We start from the raw sequence: 27,454 nt of genomic DNA, 5'->3' as shown, positions 1-27,454 counted from the left end.
AATATTTGCAAGAAAAGGGGCTATGTTCTCACTGTTGAAATGGTGTTTTCTTTATTTCATCTTTTTCCCCTGTCTTTAGCTCTCATTTTGCCCTGCCAGAACTGAGATAGGGTCTTATATGAAAGGGGAAAAAGATTGAGCTGAAGCCACCTCTGCAAGAAGAAGTGAAGGTGCATTGCCTTCACTGAGGCTGATCACCACAGCTTCTGCACCTGAGGACAACTCAGAGACTGTCTGTACCTCCATGTGTTGACTCCCACAGCCCCCTTTTTCTCTCCCACAGTAAAACTGGCAGCACCAGGCCTGGATTAAAAGCCATCATGTGCATTCCTTGATATACACCACTCAGATTTTGAGGAAAATACAAACACCACACAGCTTGGCCTGACTGCGTTTCCCCAAACTCTTTCTGTAGACCATATGTGGGAAGCAACTCTTCTGGAGCTCAGCAGGGGACACATCAGTTAGAGCTCTGACTTGCCCTTTGAGGGACCCTTCTTCCCCTTCTGCAACAGGACGACTCTGATTCTGGTCACCTCACTTGGGCAGCTGAGGCCTGTGCTGTAGTAAGTGCCCCTTCCTGTATTCTACAGTTTCAATATTCAAATGTGTTCCTAATGGTTCCCCAATCCAACTATGGAGGGTTATAGTCAACATACTTGCAAAATACTACGCTGACTACAGTGATAGTAGCTACAATTTCTTTTAGTTAGGACATGACTGGAGGATGGAGGAAACTCTAGGAGGATTTCAACCAATAATGAATGTACAGGTGTAGAGAAAAATGAGATGGCTCTGATCATAAAGAAACAACTTTGTAGGCAGCTGGATATGGTATCTCACTCAAATAAAAAACAATCTTTCCAGCTTCATAATGCATAGTCCAACTCTAAACAGATTTATTCCATGATCTGACTTGGTGCTCATTTTCAAAAGACTTTGGGAGCTGCACTCCTGAGCACAGAAATCAACACAGGCCTAGACATTGAATCCACCAGCAGAAGGACCAAACTAACATCACACATTTTGAAATTAATTACAAAGTATACTCTCTCTCAGGAGTTCACTGCCTTCTCATAGGATGTTGAAGCCCAATACTAGTGGAGATACCAGTAACCAAAGATCCAAAGACCCTTCTTCTCCATCACTGTTTGTCATCGTCAGTCTTACACACACAGAATGAGAACTGTTTGCATCATGAGGGCTCATGTCAGAGCCTTGTTTGGACTCATGTCCTAGGACAGTGGTGTCCAGAAGACCTGACCTATCATCCATCTTCCCAAGCCAAGGGGCTACACAACACAGACCTCATGCTGCTGAGAGCTGGAGCCTGCACCATGTGTAGAAGGAAATGGCTCACAATGGGGCCCTAGACACCAACCTCCACGGTCACAAGAGAGTAAGCATTTACGTCCAGTATATTCCTGGCCACTGGGTATTTGGGACTCTGGTAATTCATTCATGTGTCTCTTCATCTGCTGTGGTGTTCTTCATCACTGCTGGAGCCCACCAAGACGCTCATCTAGACTTGAGATGAAGACCTTCATGGCTTCTGTAATGAGAGAGCAGATGGGAACCTGCAGTAACATATTGTAAAAATACAGTAAAGAAAAACGTTTTATTAATTTTTGTTTGTTTTTTAGCTTTGAGGGGAGGAAAACCTTTTTTTCTCTTTCTGACTCTTTCCAGATCTTTACAGTTTACTTCATATGCACACTCTCTTTGAAAGACTTAGAAGGAAAGTTTAAAAGGAATTTTATAGCTAGCCGCCTTCTTTCATTTGAATTTAAAACAAAACAAAAAAAAAATACTTATTTCCTTCATTATTTTGTTAACATTTTTGAATAATTTTACTATATAGAGAGAGAGTTTTCCCCTGAAGTAGTTCTCCCATCTATCCTCATATTCTCTTGCTGGCATTAGAGTTTAATATTTCTGCCTCTATTTTTAACTACATTTAACTGGTACAGAAGAAATGCTTTGCCCATTCACTGTTATCAATTAAAACAGCAGTAACTGAAAATTGCTAAAAGCAACAACTACCCTCTCTGCCACCACAGTGGGGTCCTGTCGCTGTCCCCAGAGAGCAGAGCTCAGCGCCTGCCCCTCTGCTCCCCTCGTGAGGGAGCTGCAGGCCGCCATGAGGCCTCCCCTCAGCCTGCTCTGCTCTGGGCTGAGCAAACCAAGGGAACTCAGCTGCTCCTCATACAACTTGCCCTCCAGACCCTTCACCATCTTTATAGATGATATATTTATGTTACAACCTGCCATGATATTGATGCATGAATTATGCTAAAATTATGCAATTTAGCCCATATTTATCAGCTGCCCCATACAATTGCCCTCAGCACATTGGAGTTTAGAGCCACCAACCAGCCTTGGTGCCTCCCTGTTACCCGTGAGAGGTGCTGGCCGGCTCATACCCCTCGCTGGCTGCGATGTATTTCTCTGCACCTGCCAGCATCCCTCCCTCCCTCCCTCCCACCAGTAACTGTGGGAGGAAACCAAGCCAGAAAAACCACCACCACCCCCTTCAGGAGTGGTGCTAGTTTTGGGTCTTTCTTCCAGTAATCACAACCAATATGCGGGGGTGGGTTTGCTTTGGGTTTGGGTGAGTTTCAGAAGCGTCTGTGAAACTCCACCCATCGCAGCATTTTCCGTTCTCCAAACTGGGACATTTTTAACAGATTCAGAATTAAAATCAAACTAGATTCTCTTGATTTTGAACTCTAAACTTTCACCAGATGATTAAACTCATCAATCCAGGAAAGTTCAAAAAGATGCTCCGAAAAATAGCAAAAATCAGAAGTGATAAAATCACGTGATTGGCCAGACTAAGCCAGGCTAAATCCTTCTCTAGCCTGGATCCTGTGTCAGGCATGGCCAGTCACAGGTGCTTACAGAAAATCTTTAAGAAGAAGTATGGAGCAATCCTTCTCCTGGTAGGTCCTCCCAGACCAATAGCCAGAGATTTAGAGTCTTCTGAAAGAGAGTTTATACCTTGACCACCATAAACAGCAACTGCCAATGGCCCTCTCCTCTGGGTAGTCTTCTAGCCCTTCCATACCTCTAGCCTTCTGCTTTTGGAGCAATGAATTCCAGTGTAGTCATACACTGAGTTCTCCTCATGTACAACTGCTGCCTCATCATTTCATTGACTGCCTTTCTGGTTTCAGTATTCTGAGAAGTGAGGAGTGACATTAGCTGAAGTCCAGCCAGCCAGCTTCCTGTCCTCAAAAGCAGCCAGAGTAGATGCCATGGTAAGAGTTAAAGAGCAAGTCAAATGGGCAGTGACACTTTCCCAGATTACTCTTCCAACATCCAGTGATTTGCAGCTTAGTCATTGTCTGAGACAAACCTGTTGCTCCAAACCAGTTTTCTTCTATGAGTTCATCCAATTGCTTTCCAGACCCACGTGAAGTTTTAGTATCCACAACATCATGCAGGAGGGAGCTCCACAGCTGAACTACATCATTCCCACATGCTCAGTGAAACACCATATTTTTTCACTTGCTTTGAATGTGTCACTCAGGTGGTCAAATTTTTATATTAGGTGAGACAATGAGCTAATGGTATATTCTTCTGCTTCTTGTGGACTTTTATACACCTTGTAGCCTGGAGATACCCAGTGTACATGGTCATCCCTGGTGCGAATGCCGTCCCACAATGCCAGCTTTCCCTTCATCCCCATCACAGGACCTTTTACAGGCAGGAGATGGAAAATAGGGCAAGGAGAAAGCAGATGTACTGTGGGTTTATAAGATGGCTTAGCAGTGTTCTCCATGCTCTGTGCTATCCCTTCACTAATAACTGTTCACCTGTCATTTGATTTTCTCATGGTTGCTAAGCAATAAGCTGGTGTTTTCATAAAATTCTCTCGTACTCCACATGCTAATATCATACACTGCACTCACTCATACCCAGGTGATAATAACCAGCTCAGGGCTCATCATTTTGTTTGAAAAGGTAGGGTCGCTCCTTTCACCTGGCATGCATTGGAAATCTTCACCTGCCATCTTATTCTGCAGTCATTCAGTTCTGCAAAATCCATCTGCACAACTGGGTCATACCTTTACCACCATGGAAGCATTGTGTTGTCAACAAATTTTACCCTCTCACCTCCTTTTCCAGATGGTTTACAAGTTTGTTACACTGCAAAGGTCTCAGCATAGCTCTGCAGGAGACTCCTCCTGACCTCTCCCTGCAGTGAAAACCATCCACTGACTCCCACCCCTTGCTTGTTACCTCCTTCTTTAGCCAGGAGAAAACTTCTCCTTCTGGCCTGTGACGGCATAGTTTCTAAGATCCTTACATTCTTCAAAATTTGTTTTCATAGCTCATTGCTCCCATGAGCCAGGGGGCTTTTCTCAGCATCTCTTCTAATTACACTTTCTCCTTTTTAACTTGGGGGCAACCAGTACTTCACAAGAGGATGCAGGTGTGGGCACAGCGGGGATGGCAGTGGTGTCAAAACTCTTTGTACTCAATCCCTTTCCTAACAACAACTAAAACTTAATTTGCCTGCTTGACACTTTGAATATTCAATTGGTGTATCCAAAGTGATGCAAAGATCTCTTTCTGAGTGACAAGAGCTAATTTACAGCCCATCTTTGTGTTTACGTATAATTAGGTTATTTTTCCTCCATGCACTTTACTTTACACTTACCCACTCCGCCTTTCATTTGACATTTATCACTCAGTCACTCAGTCTTGTAAGAAATTTCTGCAACTCTTCAGTTACCTGCACTTTTGAAAAAATATGAAAAATAATTCTGAATCATCTGCATATTCATCACCTCATTATTCACCAACATTTCCACATCATTTCTGAGTGCGTTGAACAACAAAAAGCCTCTTCTCCCCCTTGTGATAACTGACCTTTGTCTCCTATCTTAGAAGAAGTTATTTGTTTACCTCTTTCTGATTTTACTTCCCTGTAGTCAGTCTTTTCTTCTGTTTTCTTTATTTGGCTTTGAGACAAACAGCCTTTTTTCTTCCAGTAGCACCCTTTGCTCTATCGTTTAACTATTCTGGGCCTACATGCGTGCATGAGGATATGCTTTTCACATATATATATTTTGGGGGTAAGTATTTACTCCTGAGGATCTCATATTGTGCCTCTAAACAGCACCACCCTGCTGTTTGCAAGCATTTCACCCATTTTACTCATCCTTTAAGTTCCTTTTAATGTTTCCCTGGCTTACGTATTTCCATAATAGGTCAAGATTTGGGCTTTTTTACTGCTTGAGGCATGTTAAAATGCAATACGTCATGATCGTTACCATAAGGAGTCCTTTCAACAGCTACATCTTGAACCACATTTCTCAGGCCCAATTCAGAAGTTTCTTCCCCTCTCTGGGTCACTGCAGTGATGGGCTCTAGAAAAGAAATGAAGGAATGTGTCTTTCACTGTTGCTGGTTGCAGCCACTGTGTCCTTTTCTCCACAGGCTGGTCCCCACCTCACCTCAGGAGCAGTAAAAGTTTTCTGATGTTTTGATGCTCCCTCCAAAAAGTGAATGCAAGCAATGTGTGAAAATCCAGAGCATTAGGAAAAATAACATGCTCAAATCTGTATTTCTAAATTGGCACTGAACTTTGCAGTTGCAAAAAATCTTTTTGCGATGTATTGGATGTTGAAATTCAGACTTTTAGATCTGACTAAACTCTGAGTTACATATTTGATTAACTTCACATAATTATTTTTTTGTTTGTTTACCTTGAGTATAGATGCTGACCACAAAAATGTGACAAAAGTCCTTCTCCAGCACTGCCTCTGGTTTGTAGAAAGGATGTATTCTTTTTTAAAAGTCCCCTGAAAAGGTTTGTACATACCAAGTTAAAGTTGGTTTGGACTCCTATGTTAATATATCTCATGGAGGTCTATTTATCTAAGCGATATGACTGAATGGCTCTCAATGCTTACTTTGAACCATTCGTTCCCAGGGTTAAGATGTAAGGTTTTCTCTGTTTATTTTCTGAACCCGCAGTGTTATTTGGTAGATAGGCAAATAACAACCTGAACTGAGGGCTTTTGTGTGCTCATTCATCTTGTTAAAATATGTGGGAGGCTGACGGCCCTCTCCCTCATTTGCTCCAGAAATGCCAGGGTTTTCTCACTGCTCCCAGCGTATGCATCAAAACAGCACAGAGGCCTGTCAGAGACCCTGTTGTATCCCTTATCCTTACTGCTCCCTTTTTTTTAAATTTATTTTTCTTTTTTCTTTTTCTCTCCCCTTTACAGCTCAAGGCTTCTTCCTCCTTCTGTAGTTCTTTCTCCAGACCCATGCAGTTCAGGCTTTGGTCCCACTGAGGGTGAGCTTAGCAGACACAAAGCACGGTGCAGTCGTGTTCTCCTCCTGCAGGAATGTTCACCCAAATTCAGGTGTATGTGAGGGTCACGCAGCTCCTCTCTGTTTCTGTTTGCTCCTGACTTGGTAAATATGTGTTTAAATTTTTCCAAAGTCTCACCTGTTCCTTATTACAGCCTGTGCTTATTGGCATGTGCAGCTTCAAGCTTTATGGTCTCGTACTCCACAGTTAAGTTTGGTTGCTTTTCTCCAGCAGTGGCTTTTCTCAGCTCCCCTGCGAAGCCTGGCTTGGCTGACTGCTTCCAAAACAGGGCCTTCCCTGAAAGAGAAAGGGAAAACCCAGCCCCAGCCTGTGCCCAACAAAGGCGAGCAGCACCCACGCTCTGCCCACCTCCAAGCTGCAGCACAAGGTCTGCACAACATCTTCCTGCTTGCTTTGTGGGAAACAAAATTCTCAGGCATGTTTTACAGCAGACCGACATCTACACAAAGCCTTGTTAGATCCCTCCCACGCCCACTCAAAGCATTGACCTTTTAGCTTCAAAAACACAGGGATTTCCTACTCGGGCTAGAGAAGAAGCTCTATGAGGGAAGCCAAGGGCACCAGCGGCTGTCGTGAAGCAAGGCAAACAGCAAGCCTCACAATAAGGGAGGAGAATATTCCTCATTCCTACAGTTTCCATAAACACTCCTTAAAAACAGCGTTGCAGTGAACAGCATGAAGTGAGCTTTGCCTAGCTGGTGTTGTGAGACTAGCACTGCTCCTGGGTCCTCCCCTCTGCTGAGCATCCCTTGCACAGCTTGAAGGAGCAAAATCGCCAAAGACAACCCTCAAAAATCCCCAAACTGGAGAGATTCGTTGTTGCTCTGCCTCTGACTTTTTATCTCTTATGGTTAGTTATTTTAATGAATGTGCAAAACTTGAGATTTATTTTGTGGGCTAGTGTACAGTGGCATTGATCAGACAGATATTTCATGTAGCACTCGTTCTAACCACAGAAGAAAATTCCCTTTAGGGTCCCAAACTCCCTTTAGGATGAAAACCTAATTAGTGCTGTTGGTTGATGGGTTGAGGAGCCCTTCCAGCCCCCTTCAGGAGCTCAACGCAGAGCTACCGAAAGGTCTGGGTGGAAGCCAGCCTCAGGGAAGGAAACACATTTGCAGAGAAACCCCAGATAATGTCCAAGGCTTTGCTATATAAACATATCAAAGATCTTAAAGTAATCCGCTGGCAGAAAGCATGAAGCTTATTTCTTCTAGGGTGTTTGTTTTAAGATGCCAATCACGCAGCCTTTCCGCAGCAAGAACTCGGTGGAAGATTTGCCTTTGTGTGCATGGTGGGATTGGGCCCAGGAGGTGACAGCTTGCAGATAAGGACTTAACTAATGTCCCGTAAGAGGCAGGAGGGACAGGTGTTATCGGTGGCTTGCCTGACTCATGCCGTGGGCTGATAATCTCCCGTGAGCTGCTGCAGCAGCACGAACACCGCACAGCTGCCGCAGAAAGGCAGTGTTGCAGCCCATCCCTCCTGGTACCTGCTGAAGAAGGACGGTGGAAAAGTCCCTCCTGACTTCCCTCGGGCCAGGCATCACCACTGACCTTTGGGAGTGCGGTCAGCGTTGTGTGCATGGAGAAAAACAGGTGAATTTTAGGTCTGATGCTTCCTCCTGGGGATGGAAGTGAGAGGCGTGAGGGCTGGCACATGGTCCTCTGCTGTCTGCAGCTTGGTACCTCATGCGATGAAGCATACACAGTACCTGATTTCCAAATCATGGCTTTCGGTGAGAAGTGCTATCAATATATTCAATAGGGATGGACATAAATAAAGTCTCAGATAAGTTAAACAGAAGAAAAATGAGATCTGTTATTATTTTCCTTGTAGACCCAAATCCCTCCTGTAGGGTTCAGAATGCTTCTCGACAAATAAATTGACTTCAAAACACAACCGCAGAATTTTAAGGTTCTTGCTTTAAACCTGTTGAGGAAAGAGGCAGAAAACAAACTCATCTATAGTAATCAAAGTCATGAAGACGTAATTCTACTGAAGATCAAAAAAATGCGTTAAATCCTCATCTAATGATGAGCAGGAAGAATTCCCTGGTGGCTAAGTCACAAACCCTTGAAATTGATAGTATATGTATGTTGTATCTAGGTTCACCTAGTTGGGACTAGTAAAGAGAAAAAAATATTCAGAAGAAAAGCTGTTCTTTAAAGAAGCAAGATTTCCATGAGGTAAACATCCTGGTGCAGGGCAACTACTCCAAAATATCATCTGGGCTGCTCGTGTCTGGCCTCTGGACAACTACAGACCCCAGTGGGTCAGACTGAGATCACATATAAACTTTTCTTTTCTCTCCCAAGTCTCCCATAGCTTGAAGGTGTCACACCTTCAGCTGTCCTGCCTTACTTGGTTTCAAAGTAAGCATAACTCAAACTTAAGGCCAGGGAAAATCTGTGTCAGGGACACACTTGGAAGGGAAATATGTGTATATATTTTTCAGTGGTGGCAGCCATTTAAAGCTGCTCAGAGATTTGAAATACTCTAGTAGCAATGAAATCAGCTCGGACTGCCAGAGACATGCAGTAATGTCCTATTAATAGATTATGGGATCACGTAATAGATACGTGATCTGTGGGTACGTAATAGATATGTGATCAATAGATCACGGGAGCCTAGAAATTTATCTCAGGGATATCAAAATATGCATGGCAACATTTCCTAATTAAACAACAACAAAAAAATGCCAACATCTGGGTGAAGCTTCATAGGGAACAATGTTATCAGATCTCTCTGGGCAAACATGAGGACCGTATAAAACGAGCTGCTCAAGGGAAAGCAGCACCTTTCTTCCAGCAACTTTCTCTGCCAGAGCAGCCGGAGGCCTGAGGGCTCCCAGGAGCAATGGATCTGAAAGGGATCTGCGTGCTCTCCGTCATCCTTGTTGTAGCCCTCATCACCACGACAGAAGGGAAGACACCACCAAGTAAGTACATTTATCTCCTGTTGCTTTTGCAGGTATGTATGTGGGCTTGAACCTACTGATTGTACAGGCAGCATGGGCATGTCTCCAGTTCATGTATCAGACAGTGAAAGTCTTGTTCTGACACTATTCCCAAAGCTGGAGTCTTTTTTAAAAAGTCTTTCAGAGAAAGCTATGGCAACAACAACAGCAAAAAAGACCACAGGTGAACTCTTATGTTGGTGGCATAACTGGGAACCTGCCACAAAGGTAGAGGGACAGAAATGCTCAGAAGCTCACTAGAACAAGGTAGGGACTGGAACAGGATCTAGCTCTGCCTAAGTAGTCTTCTGACATCTATTTTATGCTACTTTTCTATGTTAATGCAATCTCAAAGAAGTCTATCTGCCTCCGCAATAGAAGGCATTTAGACAACTGAAGAAGTGGAAAGCAAGTAGCTCGACAGCAGACACCTAGGGACGTGCCGAGAATTTCTTGGTTGTGGATCACCATGTAGTAGACTCAAAATATTAAAAGTATAGCTGTGACTATTCTCACATAACCCTATGATTTTATAGTTAACTGAAGGTAAAGCAAAGATTTTGTATTTTTACACTTGTCTTATGTCCACAGGACCCTTTACTTGTTCTTTCTTCATGTGACATGTGGCAAACCAACAAACGTTTACTAGCATAACATCTAAAGCTGTGTTTGTACCGTTTGATGTGGTCTATTTGAAGTCCACAGCCCCCACTGTGCTGGGCTGGGTTGACTGCAGGTGAGACCACAAGATACCTATGGGTGAAGTACAGACCTTACCGTAATGGGGCCAGCATTTCACCTGCCATCTTTTTACTACAAGCGGATCTTAAAACAGACAATTTCTGGTCTTAGCAAGTGACAGAAAGTGTACACTTGCAAGGTGGACAGAGTCTAGGAAAGTTCACTGCTCTCAGTAGCCTCCTTATAAATACACCTCCAGTAACAAATGTGCAAACTGACACCCAGTAACTTAGGATTTCTGTCCTCAACAGCAAAATGCCAGTGTAAAATAGCCCCCAGGGAGCGGAAGAACTGTGGACCCCCAGGAATCTCAGCAGCTGACTGCAGGAAAGCTGGGTGCTGCTTCAACGCTTCAGTCCCTGGCGTCCCCTGGTGCTTCACTGCTAAACCAAAGAAAGGTAACATCTCCACCAGAAACACTGATTTACCTAGTGTTTGCTTGTACAGAAATGTGGACAACCAGGGATTAGCCCTGCTTTGCTGTTAGGCCAATGAAGCGGGCACACACCTCTGTTAGAAGACCTCTGGTAAGAAAGTACAAAGTCAAATCCTGCTTGTCCATCAGGCTTGTAACTCGTCCTCTCTGCATAAGGTATTTCCTTTTCCTTCAGGCTTCTAGTTATCACGTAGCCCAAGCTGATTATTTAAAAACATTTCACTGCCAGTTGTGGTCTTGTTGATCAGTGGAACACGGGATCCTCTGCACTTATTTATATGGGTTTTCTGCGTGGCTGACAAGGACTTTAGCACTGCATGTTAAAGAGATCATGAAGAGTCACGAAGCGTCCTCAACAGATGAATCCATCTGTGGTTAACACCACAGGCATCCTGTAACTTGTAGGTTTCTCCTCTTTTTTTTTTTTTTCCCCTAGATTGTGTTGATACTTGCCACTCCCTTCCTTTTCTATGTGTTTCCCAGTATATTTCCAGTGGTGGTTCTTTTTTTCCTTTCCTATTTTTGCTCCCAGTCTTCATTCAGTGAAATCTCCAAAATATCCCAGAGCAGATCTTTTTTTTTTTTTTTTTTTTCTATTAGATTCTTCCTTCTAAAGACCCCTGGAAAATCCAAACATCTGCTTCCATTTTTTGCCCTTGTGTTCTCAGAGAGGGTTGGATCTGGTCACCTGAGTCCTTCAAGGACTGGGTGCATATTTTATGTAACTGTTGAGTGTAAGCTACACTTGCAGTGCCAACCCCTTCTTAGGAGAACCTCAGCAGTTGCACAATCAGCCCTGGGAACACGAAATGAGGGGAAGTGGGGGTACAAAGGCAACGTTAGCAAATAAAGTAACTTGATACAAATCAAGATTGGTCAACAAGGCTTCGAATTGTTGGAGGACAAAAAGTGATTTTGCCTGTGAACACTGCTTGCATTTCATGAAAATCTTGAAAAAGAAATGGCTGCATCTTAAAGTGTCATTTTCACAGAGCTGATTTTTAAAGCAGGAGTCTTCCAGGAGAGGAAAACTTAGTTATTCAGGCTGTGTGGTGAAACCACTAAAAAAAAAAAGGTTTTAATGCTGTGGAAGGGGACTCAACATAGATTCTCCACAGCTGCAGTTCCTATCTGTTGGCTGCATCCCCACAAAGGTTCCCTCTGTACCTTTGATTTTACTTTTAATTTGCTGGATGAGCTGTGTTTTCCCCTAGATGGCTTACCTCCCCTCCACAACTGAAGCTGGCATGCAAAGGTGGGCTATGGCCTTCTAAAGATTGGGCCAAGACAGGGACAGCCCCGGACCTGAGGCCAGTGTCCGTGGTACCACCATGGGAGACAGGCTGGGTTGCTGCCCACCAGGCACTTTTAGGGGTGAATTTTGGCCCCTCTAGATCCTCTGGCGTGGCAGCAATCCCTCATCTGTTGGCATTTAGTTTTGCCTACCAGGTATGGCAAGGACTTGGGTGGTATTGCTGCCTGAAATCAGCATGGAGAAGGTCACTGTGGCTGTTGAGCTCTCTCACGGGCCGCACTTGCCCTTCATTTGTGAATTCTGCCACCAGGTACATGGAGCATAAAGTAACGCACCCTTCTTCCTTCCTTCCTTTTTGCTTTCTGCAGTTAAGAAAGTCTGTCCTGCCGACTCTCGGATCCGAGTGAACTGCGGCTACCCTGGCATCACAGCCAAGGAGTGCACAAATAGGAAGTGCTGCTTCCGGGCACACCCCGCTGGTGTCCCCTGGTGCTTCTACCACCGCACGGTCGAGGAAGGTAACATCTCGCACGAGACATTGCCTGTCTGTCCCCACGGATGCCCTGCAGCTCCAAAGCAGGACAGACCCTCCTCTCCTTCCCAGTGGGGGTTCAGAGTGCCCAGGGCACATGCAGGAAGAGCTGGCTAAACCCAAAGAAGACCAGCTTCTTGCACAGAGGGGTGGTGTCCATGGCCCACCAGAGCCAGGGACTTGTGGGCAATGGGGCTCTGATGTGAGCACAAGCCCTCAGCTAACACCATGGAAAAGGTGTAGCTACCAAACCCACATCTACGTTATCACAGGAGGCAAAAGGCTTCAGTTTAGAAAGGTGGAATGCACCTCACAGAAATTTCTGATCCTCTCCTTCCATTTCTGTAACTGGACTTGCAGCACGCCTAGTGTAGGTAGCAAATACCCCTGGCTGTTTCCAACACACCTCACAGTCTGTTTTGCGTCTGGAACAATTCCCCATAATTCAGTTTTATTGATCTGAATCATAGCTAGGAAACACATGTAAGGATGGGTGGGAAAGTAATTACTAAAATCTGACATCTGGACGCACACAACCTTTCTAATGTCCTTCTTCTAGGCAAACAATTCCTCGCATCTTTTCAAATCTGTGGAAAAAAACAAATCCCTTAATCCGTTTCTCCCCTTTTTTTCTCCCTAGCTTGTTAAAGCAGAAACTTCCATCAAGAACCTACTCAACTGGGAAATAACAGCCAGACGTCCCAGCCCAAAATTCATCATTTGTAACAACAACGATTTTTATGTCATTTTTTTCTCCTTTCTGAAGAAAAGTTTTCCACAGCTTTTCTTCTATCAGTAGGGTAGTACCATACAGTTTTTCAATGTAATAAAAGAACCAAGACACAATCCATGAGTCCTTTGCTGTCTTTATTTTAAAGCCATGTATTTCTTTGTTTCCTGGGAAATCAGACATCCTAGCAACCTGCAGATGACAGCACGGTCGCTGACATTTCTGTAAGAAGCAGGGTGCCGTGCTTACCCTTCACACTTCACAGAATAGCTGCTTGCAGGTGTTAGCTGATGGGTGTTTACATGGACCTCTGTTGTTTGAACACTGAAAATACCCAGCATTTCCCTTTTTACAGTGTCAGCAGCAGGACTGGTTTGTGTTTTCCCCTCAGAACATAGGGAAGGGCCCCTTTGCTCTCCCACCCCCGGTGCTGCCCCCAGCAGCCAAACCAGCACTGGCATGGCCAGCCTGTGTGCTCATGAGTGGGTCCCCTGGTTTGGGTGCAGGAAAAGTGTGATTGAGCTCAGCAGCATTAAAAACAAACCAAGAAACAGGGCCCCTGGTCCCAACCTAAACCTGAATCATATCCTGTGGTATGTCACCAGACACAGGAGAAGCTCCAGGCCTCCAGGCGAGTGTGACTGCTTTCTCCTGCATGTTTTTAATGCTTGGCACTGCAGCTTAAATGCTTCTCTGCTCTGGCTGAGATAAAGGGTCCCTAAGAGCTTCCTTGGGAACAAAATGGGTAACATGAGGCTGCTGCAGTAGCATGCCGTGCTCGGGGGCTTTGCAGGAAAGAGCAGTTGAGCAGTTTTGCAGGGCTGTGCTGCAAGGAGAGAAAATGATGAAGACACCAGCCTCCTTAGAGCCTTCTTTTATGATGATGAAGTTATCCAAGTGGGCAAAAATCAGTCATTTGTGAAACTCCATTATCTCGCAATTAAAACAGGCTCAGTAACAGGATATAAATATGGTTGTAATAGAAGCAAATAAACGGACAAGCCTTCTGAATGTCTTTGAAGCTCTTTGCTAAGGAAGATTTGGAGGTGTAGCCCAGGTGAACTTGGGAGGATTAAGTACAGTGTGATCATTAATATAGTGAAGTGGCCAAGGCCCCAGAAAGACAAGCTCAGCCGAGGGGCCATGGCTGCTGGCTATCGATTGCGTTTCATAGCCCGTGTCGGCCAGCACACGGACACCAGCAGATACACCCAGCTCATCCATTCGGTCTGCGTCAATAGATTTACAGGCTTCACTAGCTGGCACAATGGAAACAGCTTCAAATGACTGGGTTGTGTAAAGCCTGTCCTTTCCTGTCCCTTCTTAATTATTTATTTATTTATTTATTTATTTTTAGCCCTGACTTGCCTTGGGAAAAGAGATTCAAATGGAAACTTGAACAAAGCTGTTGTTAGTGTTTCAGGCTGGTTACCCTACCCAAATTAAACTTCCAAATATAAAGAAATCCAAGTGCACCCATAATGCCCTGAGAGCGATGGGTGGACGCACTGGGGCATTTCAGAGGTTCATCCAGCCCCGTGTCCTCCAGTCCCCAACAGAATTGTCCAGGGAAAGGGGCAGAATAAGCGTATAATGAGGCTGCCCTTCTAACACAGCACAGAGCTCTTGTCACAAACGTGAATCAGTTTTAACGAGTAAACATGGGAATCACAAATGCAGACTCACCCTTTGTATCTTTGCTTGCACACCCACATCGCTGCACAGCTAGTGCTGAACAAGTAAGCAAAGTGCTTAGTATTTTTCTGGGGGGGGAAAAAAGTAGGTCAGCTACACAATTTTCATCAGCAAAGGTGCTACCGTAATAGGAATCAATGCTGTGACACAAAGCATTTGTGCTGGTGAGGCTGTTACGCAGCTAGTGAATGATGTTTAAAACCACGCATGCCTGGTGGTCCTAAACTGACTGCAATCAAGACAGCTGTGTGCAACCAATGCCCCAGCTTCCAACAAGGCTGGAAAGAAACTGTTTGGCAATATGGATTGATTCCATGTGTGGGTCTTCAGCGACTGAGGATATTTGACTGTTTTTTAAAGCAACTGTAGCTAAGGTAAAGGTCTCAGAAGTCAAACATTTTGAAGTAATGCAGGAGAGCTGAATTTGGCTGACATGCAGAATTAATAGGAAAAATTGGAGCAGACAAGGAGCTCAGGGTGCAGATGGGTGCTAGCAACAAAGAAGAAGAAACCTGTAGCAATCTGAAAACACCTCTGAAGATGTATATTTTAACATGCCCACTTACTGCAGATTGCATTCCCAAGTATCTCTGGAAAGGGTATGCTGCCTGTTTGAGTATCACACACCTGGTATCACACACCTCCCCTGGCAAGGCTCCCATTCAAAAGGAAGATTTAAGGTAAGGTGCTAAGCCAAAGTGAAAACAAATACAGAAACTGAAATGTTCCTGTTGAGAGCAGCTAAATCACACAGTTCTGCCACAAGTCTCAGTGAACAACTTTCCAAAAGTTTAATCCCTGGGGTTCAGTAAATATAAGGGACACTTGGCCCATATTTTCAATTGAATTTCAAGACTCCTAGTTGCAGAGAAGAGCCTGGAAACTTGACCATGATGCCCTCAACCAGCTTGGAAAGCAGAAGGTAAGACCCAAGAACTACATCTGATTCCCTGTTATATCCAGGAAGAATGAAGGTATCAAGACCCAGACTAAGTCTCCAGGAGGTTGTCCTCACTGGCAGGCTGGGTCCAAAAAGGCAGATTCAGTGCTCAGAGGTGCAGGTTTCAAAACCTTCCTTAGGAACAAAGTTCAGCCAAGAGTTTCCCGAGCAGCTCTCTGCCAGAAAAAAAAATCCTCTTTGGGCAGAAGAGTCCCCTATTGCACTGTAGCCTATTTCCTCCCCATCCAAACCTTCTAGAGCATTTGAAAGCTGCCAGTGTCAGTAAATGAAACAGCAAAGTGCCTGACAGCCTGATGCAGCACGTGTGGTCCCTGCTCCAGTACACACCACCAGGTACACGATGGGAGGAGGAGACTGCAAACGTGTGCTCAGCAGTAGGAGACAATTTGCCAAATAGACAGACTTTGCTTAAAAATAGGTGTGTTGCAATGCATAATACTTGGTTATATACAGTAGCACTCACCAATGCTCTAGAAGAGGATGCAGTTTGGTTGTCTCCTCCTGCTAGAGAATGGTAAAATTTCTGTGATGTTATCGGAGCTGAGCAGGGTAAGAAAAGAAGGTACTTTTCTGCTGGAGACTCGTGTATCTATTCTTCTAACTTCTTGTAGTTTGTGAGCACCCTTTCATATACCCATTGTGGCACCCAGAAGCACCTCTCCAGGAAGATCCTAAAGACAGGCTCTCTCAAGGTCTTGCTCCCATCTGTCTCTGAGTTAGGTGTCCCGGGCTTCCTTCAATATGCACGTCTGTATCTCAGCATATCCAAAGGCTTTTTTTGGAAAATGGAGTTTTTGAAGGATTTAACACTGAAATATCACAAAAATTGAAATGAAACTAGAATTCTTGAATCAAATAATTTCATCGCTGCTGAGCCAAACAGCTCACTGCTGAGCTTTCTTGTTGCAGAAACTCTAGGAAATACCCAGGGTGAATACCAGGGAAATACCAGGCTTTAAAAAGCCTGTGCAAGTCACACAGGGGTGACTAAAGACGGGAGCGGAGTGGTGGTGGTTTGAAGTAGTTATCAGCAGCTGGATGATTTTGATCTCTTGTGCTTTGAGGAAGCTTCATGGAAGCTGAATCTGAGAAGTTAAACCTGACCAAGTTCTCCAAAGGCCCCGTGATCCTTCCTGCCATGAAGTGGGATTTCCCCGGCTACCTCCCCTTCCTCAGACTTGTCATTACACCCCACCCAACGGGGACATTGCTACAACAACATACAGGTTTCAGCAAAAAGCAGCAGCAAAATCCTAAGCTTTGATTCATTTCTGTTTCTTCTGTAACGACTTCGGAGCTACTTTCTGATTGTACCATGGGGGAGAGCCAAAAACCACCTGTAAGACTTTTGATAAAGCCATGAAATGTTTTTAATATCTGACTGTAAGGATATGGAGGAATGAGCAAGGAGTTCCCAGGAACAGGTGGAACTTCATTCTACCTGCTTAGCAGAGAAGACAAGCTGGCAGCAGAAAGGCAGTGGGACAAGGCAACAACTAGGTGCTAGTGGAGAAACGGTGCAATTCTGTTCCAAAGTCACAATTTGATAATGTTTCAACTTCATGTTCTGTTAATATTTTCCATTTGTGGAAGAGATGAAGGACTGGCACAAAACTGCAATGTCAGGTATCTAACAGTGCTATTGCACAAAGTTGACTTGGCATAAAAAATTCACAGATCTTCTTGAAAAATCAAGGCACAAAAAAAAAAAAAAGAAAAAGGGAAACCAAATGAGGGTATGAAATTAAAAAAAAAAAATGCAATTAGTGCTCATGCTGCCCTTGGCAGCTTTTCTGCCACAGAGGTGGGAATTCCCAGCCAAGCCCCTTATTATGGCTTTTCTAAGATAAACCCCAGTGCTGGTAAATGGCAGCATGACAGCTGCTCATCGCTCACCTGGGCACTGCACACATCCTGGCATCCTTCCATGCTGAAAGAAAGGATCATTCTTATTGTAGCAGCTTCCTTGTCTTTCCAGCGTTTCCCATCCTGCATTATGGAAGAGTTTTTAAATTGATAGCTACGGGAAAATGCAATATCAAGTGTTCTTTGTTTTCTAATGCTCTTTATTTTATGACGCCATTTAGAGAACAGAGTGGATGGTAATTGCATGTGAGGTATATTAATTTTTGTACAGTTGATAACGAGAAGTTTATGGATGGCTTATTTAATGGCATTAACTGTAATATAAGACAATAAAAGTGCTTGAAGTTGCCGCTTGGGCTACAAAGGGGTCCTGTTCCTCCTCTTCCTTGTGTGATCTATGGAGAGTTGGCATTGGGAGGCATCTAGTTTTGGAGACCATGATGTCTTCAGTCCAGCATTTTTGCTGGTCTATAAAACATAAAGTATGACCTCTATTATCATTAGAAAACTGTCTTGCTCTTAGTTTTGAAAATACAGTCCTGGAGCATCCTCTGGGTAGTTTATCCTTTAGGCATCACTACTCGTGTTGTCTAGGACTGGACACTTAACTAACTTGTGGAAGTTATGGCTGTTAGTCTTGCACTGTGGTGAGATATACAGCTAATTTTGTTGCTGTGGCAGGCAGGAGGGATGGCACAAGGACAACTTAGTAGCATGAAAAGCCACCCAGCCAAACGAGTTGAAGAGACCTTTCATGATGTACGTGATGGAAATGCACAGGAGGCTGCAGAAGAACATAGCATGGGTGTCGTGGCTGAACAAGGGAAAATGGTGCTTGGTAAAATGGGAAATGGACAGGTGGGACTGGCAGAATAATACATGGTTTCCCTTCTCTGGGAACAAGGGAGGAGGAAATCTGTAAGTTCCAGAGTACCGAGCAGAAGGTAGATAGGGAATGATCATTCACTCCTTCCTGTACTGTAAGAGTATGGGAAACCTCTGCTGAAACTTGCAGCTAGCATGGTCAACAGGAGACTCAAGCAGCAATTAGACAAGTCCATGAAAGAAAAATCCATCCAAGGCAAGAAAATACAAAGAAAATCCCAATGTCTCCGGCAGTCTTTGAATTGGCAGGCAAGCACCTCTCGATGCTTACCCTGTTCTTACACTCTTCCCTGTGTGTTGCTGTTGTCCACTGTCAAGCACTGGGCTTGACAATACAAATCCTTGCCCTGAGTCAATGTGACTGTATTTATGTTATGAAAAATTTTTACAAGTTGTATCTGTAACCTACCTCTACTGGGAGTTACCTGAAACCATATCCAAAACAGGCAATTTGTTGTCCTTGCTGACTGCCAGGGGCAGTAAGTGAAAATGTATCTCTACCACTGCAGCTGCCAGTTCCCTTTGAGAGAGAATAGGGACGAAGGCATCTGTCTGAAAATAATAACACTTTATTTGATTTTTTTTTGTTACATTATCATAAATGTCTCTATTCTCAGAAAACAAAGCCCTAGTTTGGAAAATAATGCACATACAAATCTCTTACGGGTATTAAGTATACAGAAATATACAAAGATTTTTCTATTATTGTCATATATCATCAGAATGCCCCACATCCCACATTTTTACTCAGGTCCACTGTACCAGTAAGCGTTAACTACAAAGGTAACAAGCAACCTGAAAAAGACATGGTTTATATAATATAATTACATATATGTATATATATATCTACAACAGTGCAAATATATCACAGCGTGCAGGCAGCAAAAGTCTCTAGAGAAGCGTAATAAAATTGATTCATAGTAATGCAAATGCATTACAGAAAAAAGAGACAACAATGACATTCGATATACAGAATATGCACACTTCAGCACGCTGATTTAGAATGATACTTGCATTGACTCTTGCTTTAAAAACAAAAGAACAAATGTTAAATAATTCAATTACAGATTCAAGGGTAGTATCTCACAATAAGGTCAACTGACTCAAAGTATTTCACGAGGCTTACTGACATACATAAGGGTTTGGCTACACTGCAGAACTTTTTTTCTTTTTAGATATATCACATACTCTTTTTCCTTAAATTTCATGTATTTATCCTGTAACTTAGGAGCATTTGTTCAATATTTAAAAAAATTGTTCAACAACTTTGCGCGGTGGGAAAGCTGCTTTTTAAAGGAAGAGGAAGAAGTTTGTGTAACGATTACACTAAATGGGTTACAAAAATAAGTTAAAATGGGGTAAGAAGAAAGACATCACAGATGTCACCGAAGTAAAAAAAAAAAAAAAAACAAAACACAAACTTAAAAATAAGGATTTCCATGTCATCTTATAATCTGCTTAAAAAGACATTTTAGATTTTGTTCTTCTTGAAAGAGCGGAGAGAAGCGCACCCTCAGATCCAGACCGTGAGGTATTCAGTAGCTCAAAGAACTCTAAAAAGTCAGCGCTTCACCTCAAACTCCTTTGCACTGGTCCCAAGAAGCTCATTTTAACCACGTAGACAACAACAAGTAACTAGATGGAAGGACACGAGAAATTGTTTTGCATGGCCAGAGCTGTACAGAAACCCCAAGAAAGAGAATGGATCAATAAATTCTCGATGTACCTTGAAGGCATAAACAACGTACAGAACGCAGGCTGGTAGGCTGAGTCGTGGGAATTTCTTTTGCACAAGGGTACATATTTTGACTGGTCATCCTTTTACAGTTCTTGCAATTAGTCTCAATAGAAATCTAACTCTCTTAAAAGAAGCTTCTACAACTGACATCTGTGTAAAGCTATGGTTCATTATAAGATTTCAAAATAATAAAAACATTGAAGCTAGATTTAATGCTGTAAGGTACCATTACTCTTTTGCAAAATCTGTAAGAAATGTGTACAGAAAGAGAAGTATGCTAACATACACACAATTAAAAGCAAACTTGTGATGCTTGCAGGCTCAACCTGTAACTTCTGGACTTGTAATACGCATCTGGGTTATAAAAAAACAGTCGGTGGGATCCACAAGAAAAATCTCTATATTATGAGAACAGGTATTCAGGAACAGGACAGTAGGAGTTGATCCCTGAAAATGCTACTGCCCCTGTCCAGGAATAGGAAAGCCCGTGATTACCTTCAGTGAGACCTCGCAATTCATTTAAACACTCACTAGTGTGGTGTTGTACAATTAGTAGGACCTGTGTCATGGGCTCAGCAATGATCGGCCTGTCACAAACTGTTAGAAAGGACATGACACAGCGTCATCTTCTGCCTACTTCTAGTTCCCAACAGCTTATCAAAATGCCTTTGTGATTATCAGACATCGTTAATGGTTTCCATACAGAACAAAAGGGAAGTAGTTCCTGAGCAATTGCACCCTTTCAGGGTGTTCTGGTAGGAAAATGGACACACACAAAAAAGGAAAAAAGAATAACCTCCAGGACAATATCTTTGATACCACTGAGACGCAGAAATCCAGCCTGATTATCTACCACACTCAACCTGCTCTGGAGGAGCCTGAGGTCAGCTAGTGCCAAAACCAACCGTGATGTTTTCTAATATCCTTGCTCTTCGAATCACAGAATTGTTTAGGTTGGAAAAGACCTCTAAGATCATCTAGTCCAACCTTTAACAGGGGGCTCTCTTGCATTAGGCAGGACAAGTACACATCACCGTCTTCCCACTGAGCCACCAAGTGGGGTTGACCTACAGCTCAGTGAGCAGAGGCAATGTGGAAGAGGCACGCATGCCATCTGCACCCCTCTCGCACACATTTTCCAAGGATCTCTGTTTGAGAACATAACCATTGCACATTAAGTCCCTCCCTCTGCCCTTTTTTATTGTTTCTGAAGGTAATCATCACAGAGCAGCAGGCAAAAGAACAAAACTGTATTTCAGTAAAAGTTAATACTGAAAAAAGAACCCTTTCTGCTTATTTTGGAAAGTACAAATAAACACTGGCATTTTTTGTATGCAAAGCAGACGTGGATTGGCATTTCTGGTGCAGAAAGAAAAAAATAGATCTTTTTCATTACCAAAATTACACAAAAGCAATTACGCAAAGCAACAGTAAATACGCAGGAAAATATACACTCATCTCTCTGCTTGATTTTCCTTCTCTTCTGCCCCTCAAAAGAAATTTGTGGTTCAAAAGAATAGATCGAAATGCCAGCCATCTGATACATCCAGTGTCTGGACACAAGTGTTCATTATATTACACCTATACCATCTCTCTTTCTTTAATGTGCATATATATTCCTCTACTGTAATGATAAAAGAAATATTTGGGGCTCCAAATATTAAGAATTGAACAGGAATTCACCACCAGATATTTTTGTTTCTCCTTTTGATCTATAAAGATGATTTTTTTCTGAATTTCTTATGAGTACAGACTACTTTCCAAATCTTTTATTTAATTGTAAATAAAAGTAATTCCTCCTAAAAACTTTCAGGGGTTTTCATATTATATGCAAGTTTCTGCCAAAAAAAAAAAAAGAAGCACATAAAGTGTTAATTGGTGCACATTATAACCAAAGCAACAGGAACAAAGTAAGTCCAAACGAAACAAGGAAGCCAAAAGAATGCCCATCTTCTAGTAATCACAACAGAAATCACACATTCAGTCTTCAAGAGAACTTTAGAAAACTTTTGTGCCTCTTGTGCAATTTTTAGCCAGATTGTGACTGGTTTGAATGGTGATAATGGCATTGATTTCAACCAGTTTATGGCTACTTATATATGGCTATATAAAATGAGGTTTTGAAGTCTTTAGAATCCTGCTGGCCTCATTATATCTCAGCACGAAGTCTCCAGAGCTTGGCAATGAGCTTGCTTACACCACAGCACATGCAAGCTCAGTCCACTAACATGGGAAAGCATTTAATACTAGCCTGCTAGAACTTATTTCCACATAAAGGGAGAAAGGCCAAGTTGAGCCTATGCTAAAAGACTTTGCAGCATACGAAAATATAACTGGGACGGACTTCAAATACTTCTGTCCCACAGTATCAGCAAAAGAGATATCAGTTAATTTTAGCACTAAGGAGGGAAAGAATGATTATCTCATTTATGTGTAGCATTGGCTTCAAGAAAAATCATTTATTTCCTTACTGGGATACTACAGTCTGAAAGCGTTCCTTAGAATAGTAACTTTCAGCTAAATTCTGCCAGCAGATGGCTGGGAAGAAGCACATCTAATAAAAAAAAGAGTGACCAAAAATAGTCGAAAGCATGCATTTTCTTAGGAATACCCATGGAGGACCAGACTTTTGGCTACGGTAACACAGTACAAACTTACAGTACAGAACAGTATGTTGCAGACTAATGAGGTAAAATAAGAAAGTCTACAAACACAGGAACAGGCACAGATAACAAGACAGGATCCAAAGCGCTCATACTGCTAAATTGGTCTGGGTGGGAGGAGACTGCAATATCCTTGTCTAAGCTGAGAGTGGTGAAGTACCAGTTTTATCAGCAAAGTTATTTCACTTGGCAAGTTTCATGAGATCCTCAGTGTGCTATTTGGTAAATGGTGTTGATAAACGCAAATCAAACCCTGAATTTATTTCATGCTGTGGATGTTACACACTTTCATACTCAGCTAGCTTACAGCTGGACCAGCAGTGTGCAACAAGAGTAATCTGAGAAACATAGTCCTGTATCTGTTTGCAAACAGCAACTGCCTGAAATATTCACAAATTATTTTGAGAGCCTTAAAATAATCAAGGTACATTGTGCCAAGGGAATTCAGGGGAACAAGGAATTCGTGACTTGTTCAAAAACTGTTCACAGTTCAGAATATTACCTAGAATAATCAAAGTGCTTAATTTCTCCTATCTGACAGCCATGGAGGCCCATACCTGATTGTGAATATACCTGGAAAAGCTGCGGAGCTGTATAAAAGCTCTACTGGCTTCAGGGATATTTTGTGAAAAAACAGCAACAAAAACATGCAGAGAGGTTGGACAAGGAGTTTTTTGCCTTTTTTTTCTTCTACAGTAAAGATTGACCTTATTTTCACAGGTCAACTTATTTCCAGAGAAAGTTCAGCTGACCTTCCTAATACAAGTGACCTGACTTCAGTCTAGAAGACTGGCTTAATTCAAGCACTCTGAGCTTAATAGATACACACAGTCTGTGTCTGTACCAGCAAATAAAATAGAGCCTGGGCATGGGCCAGGAAAACAATTGTCTTCACTGCTAAGTGGCAGAGCTGCGGCTCAGCACAACCTGAGCTTTTCCAGACAGTGTTTGGGCACTGTTTAAAAGTTAGTACAGTGCAGGGATTGTTCCTGGTAGCTCCAGCTGTCTGAGGATTAACAGGACAGACAAAGGCAGACTGTGAAAACTAGCCTAAAGAACAGAGACCAGGCCCTGGAACTATTTAGTATACTAATATAGATGTGGTCATGGAGTCCTCAAAGCCAGACTGTGAGCTGTGACTGTTGGTGGCCAGCAGATGCACAAGGTCTCTCTCCTCAACTATTCCGTCACGAGTTGCTGAGCTCCTGAGTGGTTTGCTGTCACCGAGCTGCTTCCAATCTACAAGACCTCAGTGTCCTGATAGGAATAATGCATTTATAGAATGCGTAGGTCTGGCCTGGATGTCTGTGACACTAAGGTAAAACACACAGTAACCGCAGAAGGTAGGAGAACTCACACAGAAGTTTACCAGGGTGTCCAACAGAAGTTTACCAGGGTGTCCAACATGGGCATTGGTCCCATGCTGTCATTTTGGGTTGCCAATCCAAACCCGGGAAAATCAGCGACAAAATTCACTTCGACTTGGAGTCAGAATTCCCCCCACCAAGTTTACAAAGGTGAGATATGCAGAACAAATGCATGCCTCTTGCAATGGTTTCACTGGTGTTAATTCCCATGTCACGCATGTAGACTTCGGGATGAGAACAAAACTGCTTGGTATGATTAACCCTGAAATATTACAAGGCCCTTTGCATATTTTGAGGAGACTCCTACACATAGAGTGTTACAGGTATTTTAAATGCTGCCACAGGAGGCAGTCGCTAGTGGTTTAACACAACACCCCAAGCTTTGAGCTGTGGATGTATCTTGCTCAGGCTTTAGGGGTAGATTCTGCTTTCATAATTTAAGAAAAAAAGAGCATTGGAGTGCTTTGATCTTTTCATTCACAAGAGGTAGATCAAACGGATGATGAGCAGAGTCAGTATTTTCAATATAACAAACATTTAGGATTTAAAAGACACTGCAAAAGAACATTTTCAATCATTCAGCAGTAGCTTGAACATGTCTGTGCTATCTATTGTTGCTTCCACATACAGACCACAGGTTTAGTGCAGACTCAGAATCTGCCTTTTCCTCCTAACATTAAGATTTTCAGATATGAGACCAGCTCGACAAGTAAAGCACCAAAATTCTAAATTTAGACAGAAACAAAAATAATGACTTGAATAATTTTAGATTTTTTTGTTTGTTTTTAAAAAGTATCCATGTTAAAAAGATATTTTTTTTTGTTAATAATTATTACATTTACAGACTTTTGGCCAGAAGGGGTAATTCTGTGGAAAATAATTGCTAAATAATACATATAAAACTGCAAAGATGAAACTCTGAATTTAAAAAGATGAGAGAATTATATTTTCTTTGCATTCTCCATTTTGCATCTCATTACCTTGTCACTTATAATGACATTATACAATTCTGGCTACCAGGACTAGTATTACCTTGTCGCATGATTGGTTTTCATAAGGAAATTTCCTACAACCAGTTTTTTTTATTACAGTTACACTGTCTCAGTATTGATATTCTGTGTTGTAAAATTCCCTTCTATTTCTTCTTCCTAGTTAAAGCTAGAAAGTGTAATAAAAACATGACCCAACCCAGCGGGACTGATTGGCTTAACACTATATGTCCTCTATCCCAATGCGGTTCTCTATGGGCTAGGTCATAACAGCATCTAGCTGGGCACTGGAGACGGGCCTGCCACAGTGAGACAATGTCAAGAGCCCTCTATTGCATGTCTAAAGATCTTCCTACTGCATCATTTTAGTTGTTTTTCCTTTACCTCTCTGCTCGGATTTTGTATCTGAGAACAAAATAGGCAATTAGGCGCAGAGAGATGAAGAAAATTCCAAGAACGATGAAGTCCAGGTAAAGTTTGGCATTTTCTACATCCAGTTCTCTCAGAATGGCCTCTGATTTTTGAAAATGGCAAGTGTCATCTTTGTCACAATGCAGGTCTTCTCGATCCAGTCCATAGATGGAGAGAATTACTCCTTCGAACCCATATCTGGAAAGAAGAAGGATGGATTATTATAAAGTAAAATGTTGATGATCTGTTTAGAAGTAGTCCACCAGCAATACACTCTCTATGAGAGCTTGGCTGGAAACACTGAGGGGTTCAGCATTGTTCTGACATGTCTCAAGGTAAATTCTATCCCTATTACAATCAAGCAAATGACATGCCACTGGCATTTTACATGAGATTGAACAACGACAGAAGTTTTGCCTTGAATTGCTTCCAGCTAGTGTATAGTGCAATTTCTCAGAAGTAAAATGTTAAAATACAAAGCAGACTAATTTCAGCTCACACTCAGAAACTCCGCTTTTAAAAGTGACATTATTAATTCCATTTTTAAAACTAAGCAATGGGGATACAATTATGGTTTGAAGTCAGGATATATTAAAACCGGCATCAATCTAGAATGTCTCTTCTCTTACCTTCTGTTCACCGTAGTTTCGCTAATTAATATTGCACAGTTCCCATGTCTCCCCTAGGACTGGGTGCACTTAGGATCTGACTTTGCAAGCAGATACAGTATCATGGTTCCCACACCTACGATAGCTCCCACCAGCTCCAGGAGACCCCGCAGACAATGTCTAAATGACTCTAGACAATGTCTAAAGTCCTCAGCTTGAATTCTAGCTACTAATTCGGGGGGGGCTGTAGTCTCTTAATCATTGTTAGGTCTCTGTGTAAGACCTCACTTGTCAAACAAGAGGATATTTTAGCTTGGGTTTTCTTAGTAATAGTGCAGCTCAGGCATGGTGGGGAAAAGGTGGGTGGGCAAAGGAAGAACCACCTAGAAACCTATTTCTTCATACTAAAGTGGTCCTGCAAGTACATGAGCCATATACAAAATGATGGTCAAAGGACTGTTTACAAGGACACATTTTAGCTCCTTCTGCAACATGCACTTCCTAATCATTTTGTTTCATTCCAAAGAAAACCCATTCACCATCATCATGGGAATTCATCTTATCTAATTTCAACCATAAATATTCAGGTATCTGGTCTAAACTAGTCCACCTCCAGAGTTTTCTTCTAAGAATTCAAATTAGAGATAACAAAAACCTCATGTTTCTCATGGCAGTACTACTGCAAAATGTAAAGAAAACAAATCTTCATCCAACAAGTCCACCTAGGATACTGCAGTGATTTATACAATATTTTCTTCCAAAATGAGGCGCTGGCATCAATTTCTCATTTGGGCATACTGTTCCTATTATTTCACAAATCCACTGTTCCAAAATCCAAGGAGATTTGAATGCTGTGTAATTCCATTTAATTTAATGGAACTTACACAGACTTGTGGCTGATGATCTGTACTGAATGTTCCAGTTTATTTCACATCATACACAAATAAAATGAAGTTGAGATAATGTGGTATTCATTTACATCATATTCATGTATACTTTAAAGAAACATCCTCTGAACATAGTTTCCTTGGCACCCAAAATAACCAAACAAGCAAGCAAAAGAAAACAAACAGCATTTCCAAAATGGGAGGTTAATGGCCTCCCTAGCAGTACCTGACATAGGAAATGTAGGACATCCACTGGAGGTATGTTGGGATGGTATCAAAGCTGACAAAAAACCCGGAGAACAGAAGCACTGGGATGGCAGTAACTGGCCCCACAAAAGTGGCCACCTGGGTAGAGAAGGAATAGACAGTCTATGGCCAA

At 42.5% G+C, this 27,454-nt stretch overlaps 2 protein-coding genes across 2 annotated transcripts in view; one reads left to right on the top strand and one right to left on the bottom strand.

Moving 5' to 3' along the window:
* The first annotated feature begins 9,211 nt into the window (after positions 1-9,211).
* LOC118247798 (trefoil factor 1-like) lies at positions 9,212-12,923 on the top strand. The gene is made up of 4 exons (XM_035546061.1): positions 9,212-9,293; positions 10,304-10,450; positions 12,112-12,261; positions 12,916-12,923. Exons 1-4 carry the CDS (start codon positions 9,212-9,214, stop codon positions 12,921-12,923), a joined length of 387 nt encoding a protein of 128 aa, XP_035401954.1.
* A 6,040-nt stretch (positions 12,924-18,963) lies between these two features.
* The window catches only part of ABCG1 (ATP binding cassette subfamily G member 1), a 56,820-nt gene continuing 48,329 nt past the window's right edge, over positions 18,964-27,454 (bottom strand). Inside the window, exons 14-15 of the mRNA XM_035545896.2 lie at positions 27,302-27,420; positions 18,964-25,778 (exon numbers count right to left, since the gene is read on the bottom strand). Coding sequence (XP_035401789.1) covers positions 25,550-25,778; positions 27,302-27,420 — 348 coding nt within the window. The 3' untranslated portion in view covers positions 18,964-25,549. The remainder of the gene's footprint in view (positions 25,779-27,301; positions 27,421-27,454) is intronic.

The sequence above is a fragment of the Cygnus atratus genome, chromosome 1 (genome assembly GCF_013377495.2).
Source record: "Cygnus atratus isolate AKBS03 ecotype Queensland, Australia chromosome 1, CAtr_DNAZoo_HiC_assembly, whole genome shotgun sequence".
In the NCBI taxonomy this organism is placed as follows: domain Eukaryota; kingdom Metazoa; phylum Chordata; class Aves; order Anseriformes; family Anatidae; genus Cygnus; species Cygnus atratus.
Note: the sequence above shows the minus strand (reverse complement) of the source record. Positions and strands in the feature narration are given on the sequence as shown.

Excerpts from the sequence above, each read along its gene's own strand:
- LOC118247798 (XM_035546061.1), top strand. The coding sequence starts at position 9,212 with ATGGATCTGAAAGGGATCTGCGTGCTCTCCGTCATCCTTGTTGTAGCC. Across the intron at positions 9,294-10,303 it reads AGAAGGGAAGACACCACCAA|CAAAATGCCAGTGTAAAATA; the intron begins GTAAGTACATTT and ends TGTCCTCAACAG. Across the intron at positions 10,451-12,111 it reads CACTGCTAAACCAAAGAAAG|TTAAGAAAGTCTGTCCTGCC; the intron begins GTAACATCTCCA and ends TGCTTTCTGCAG.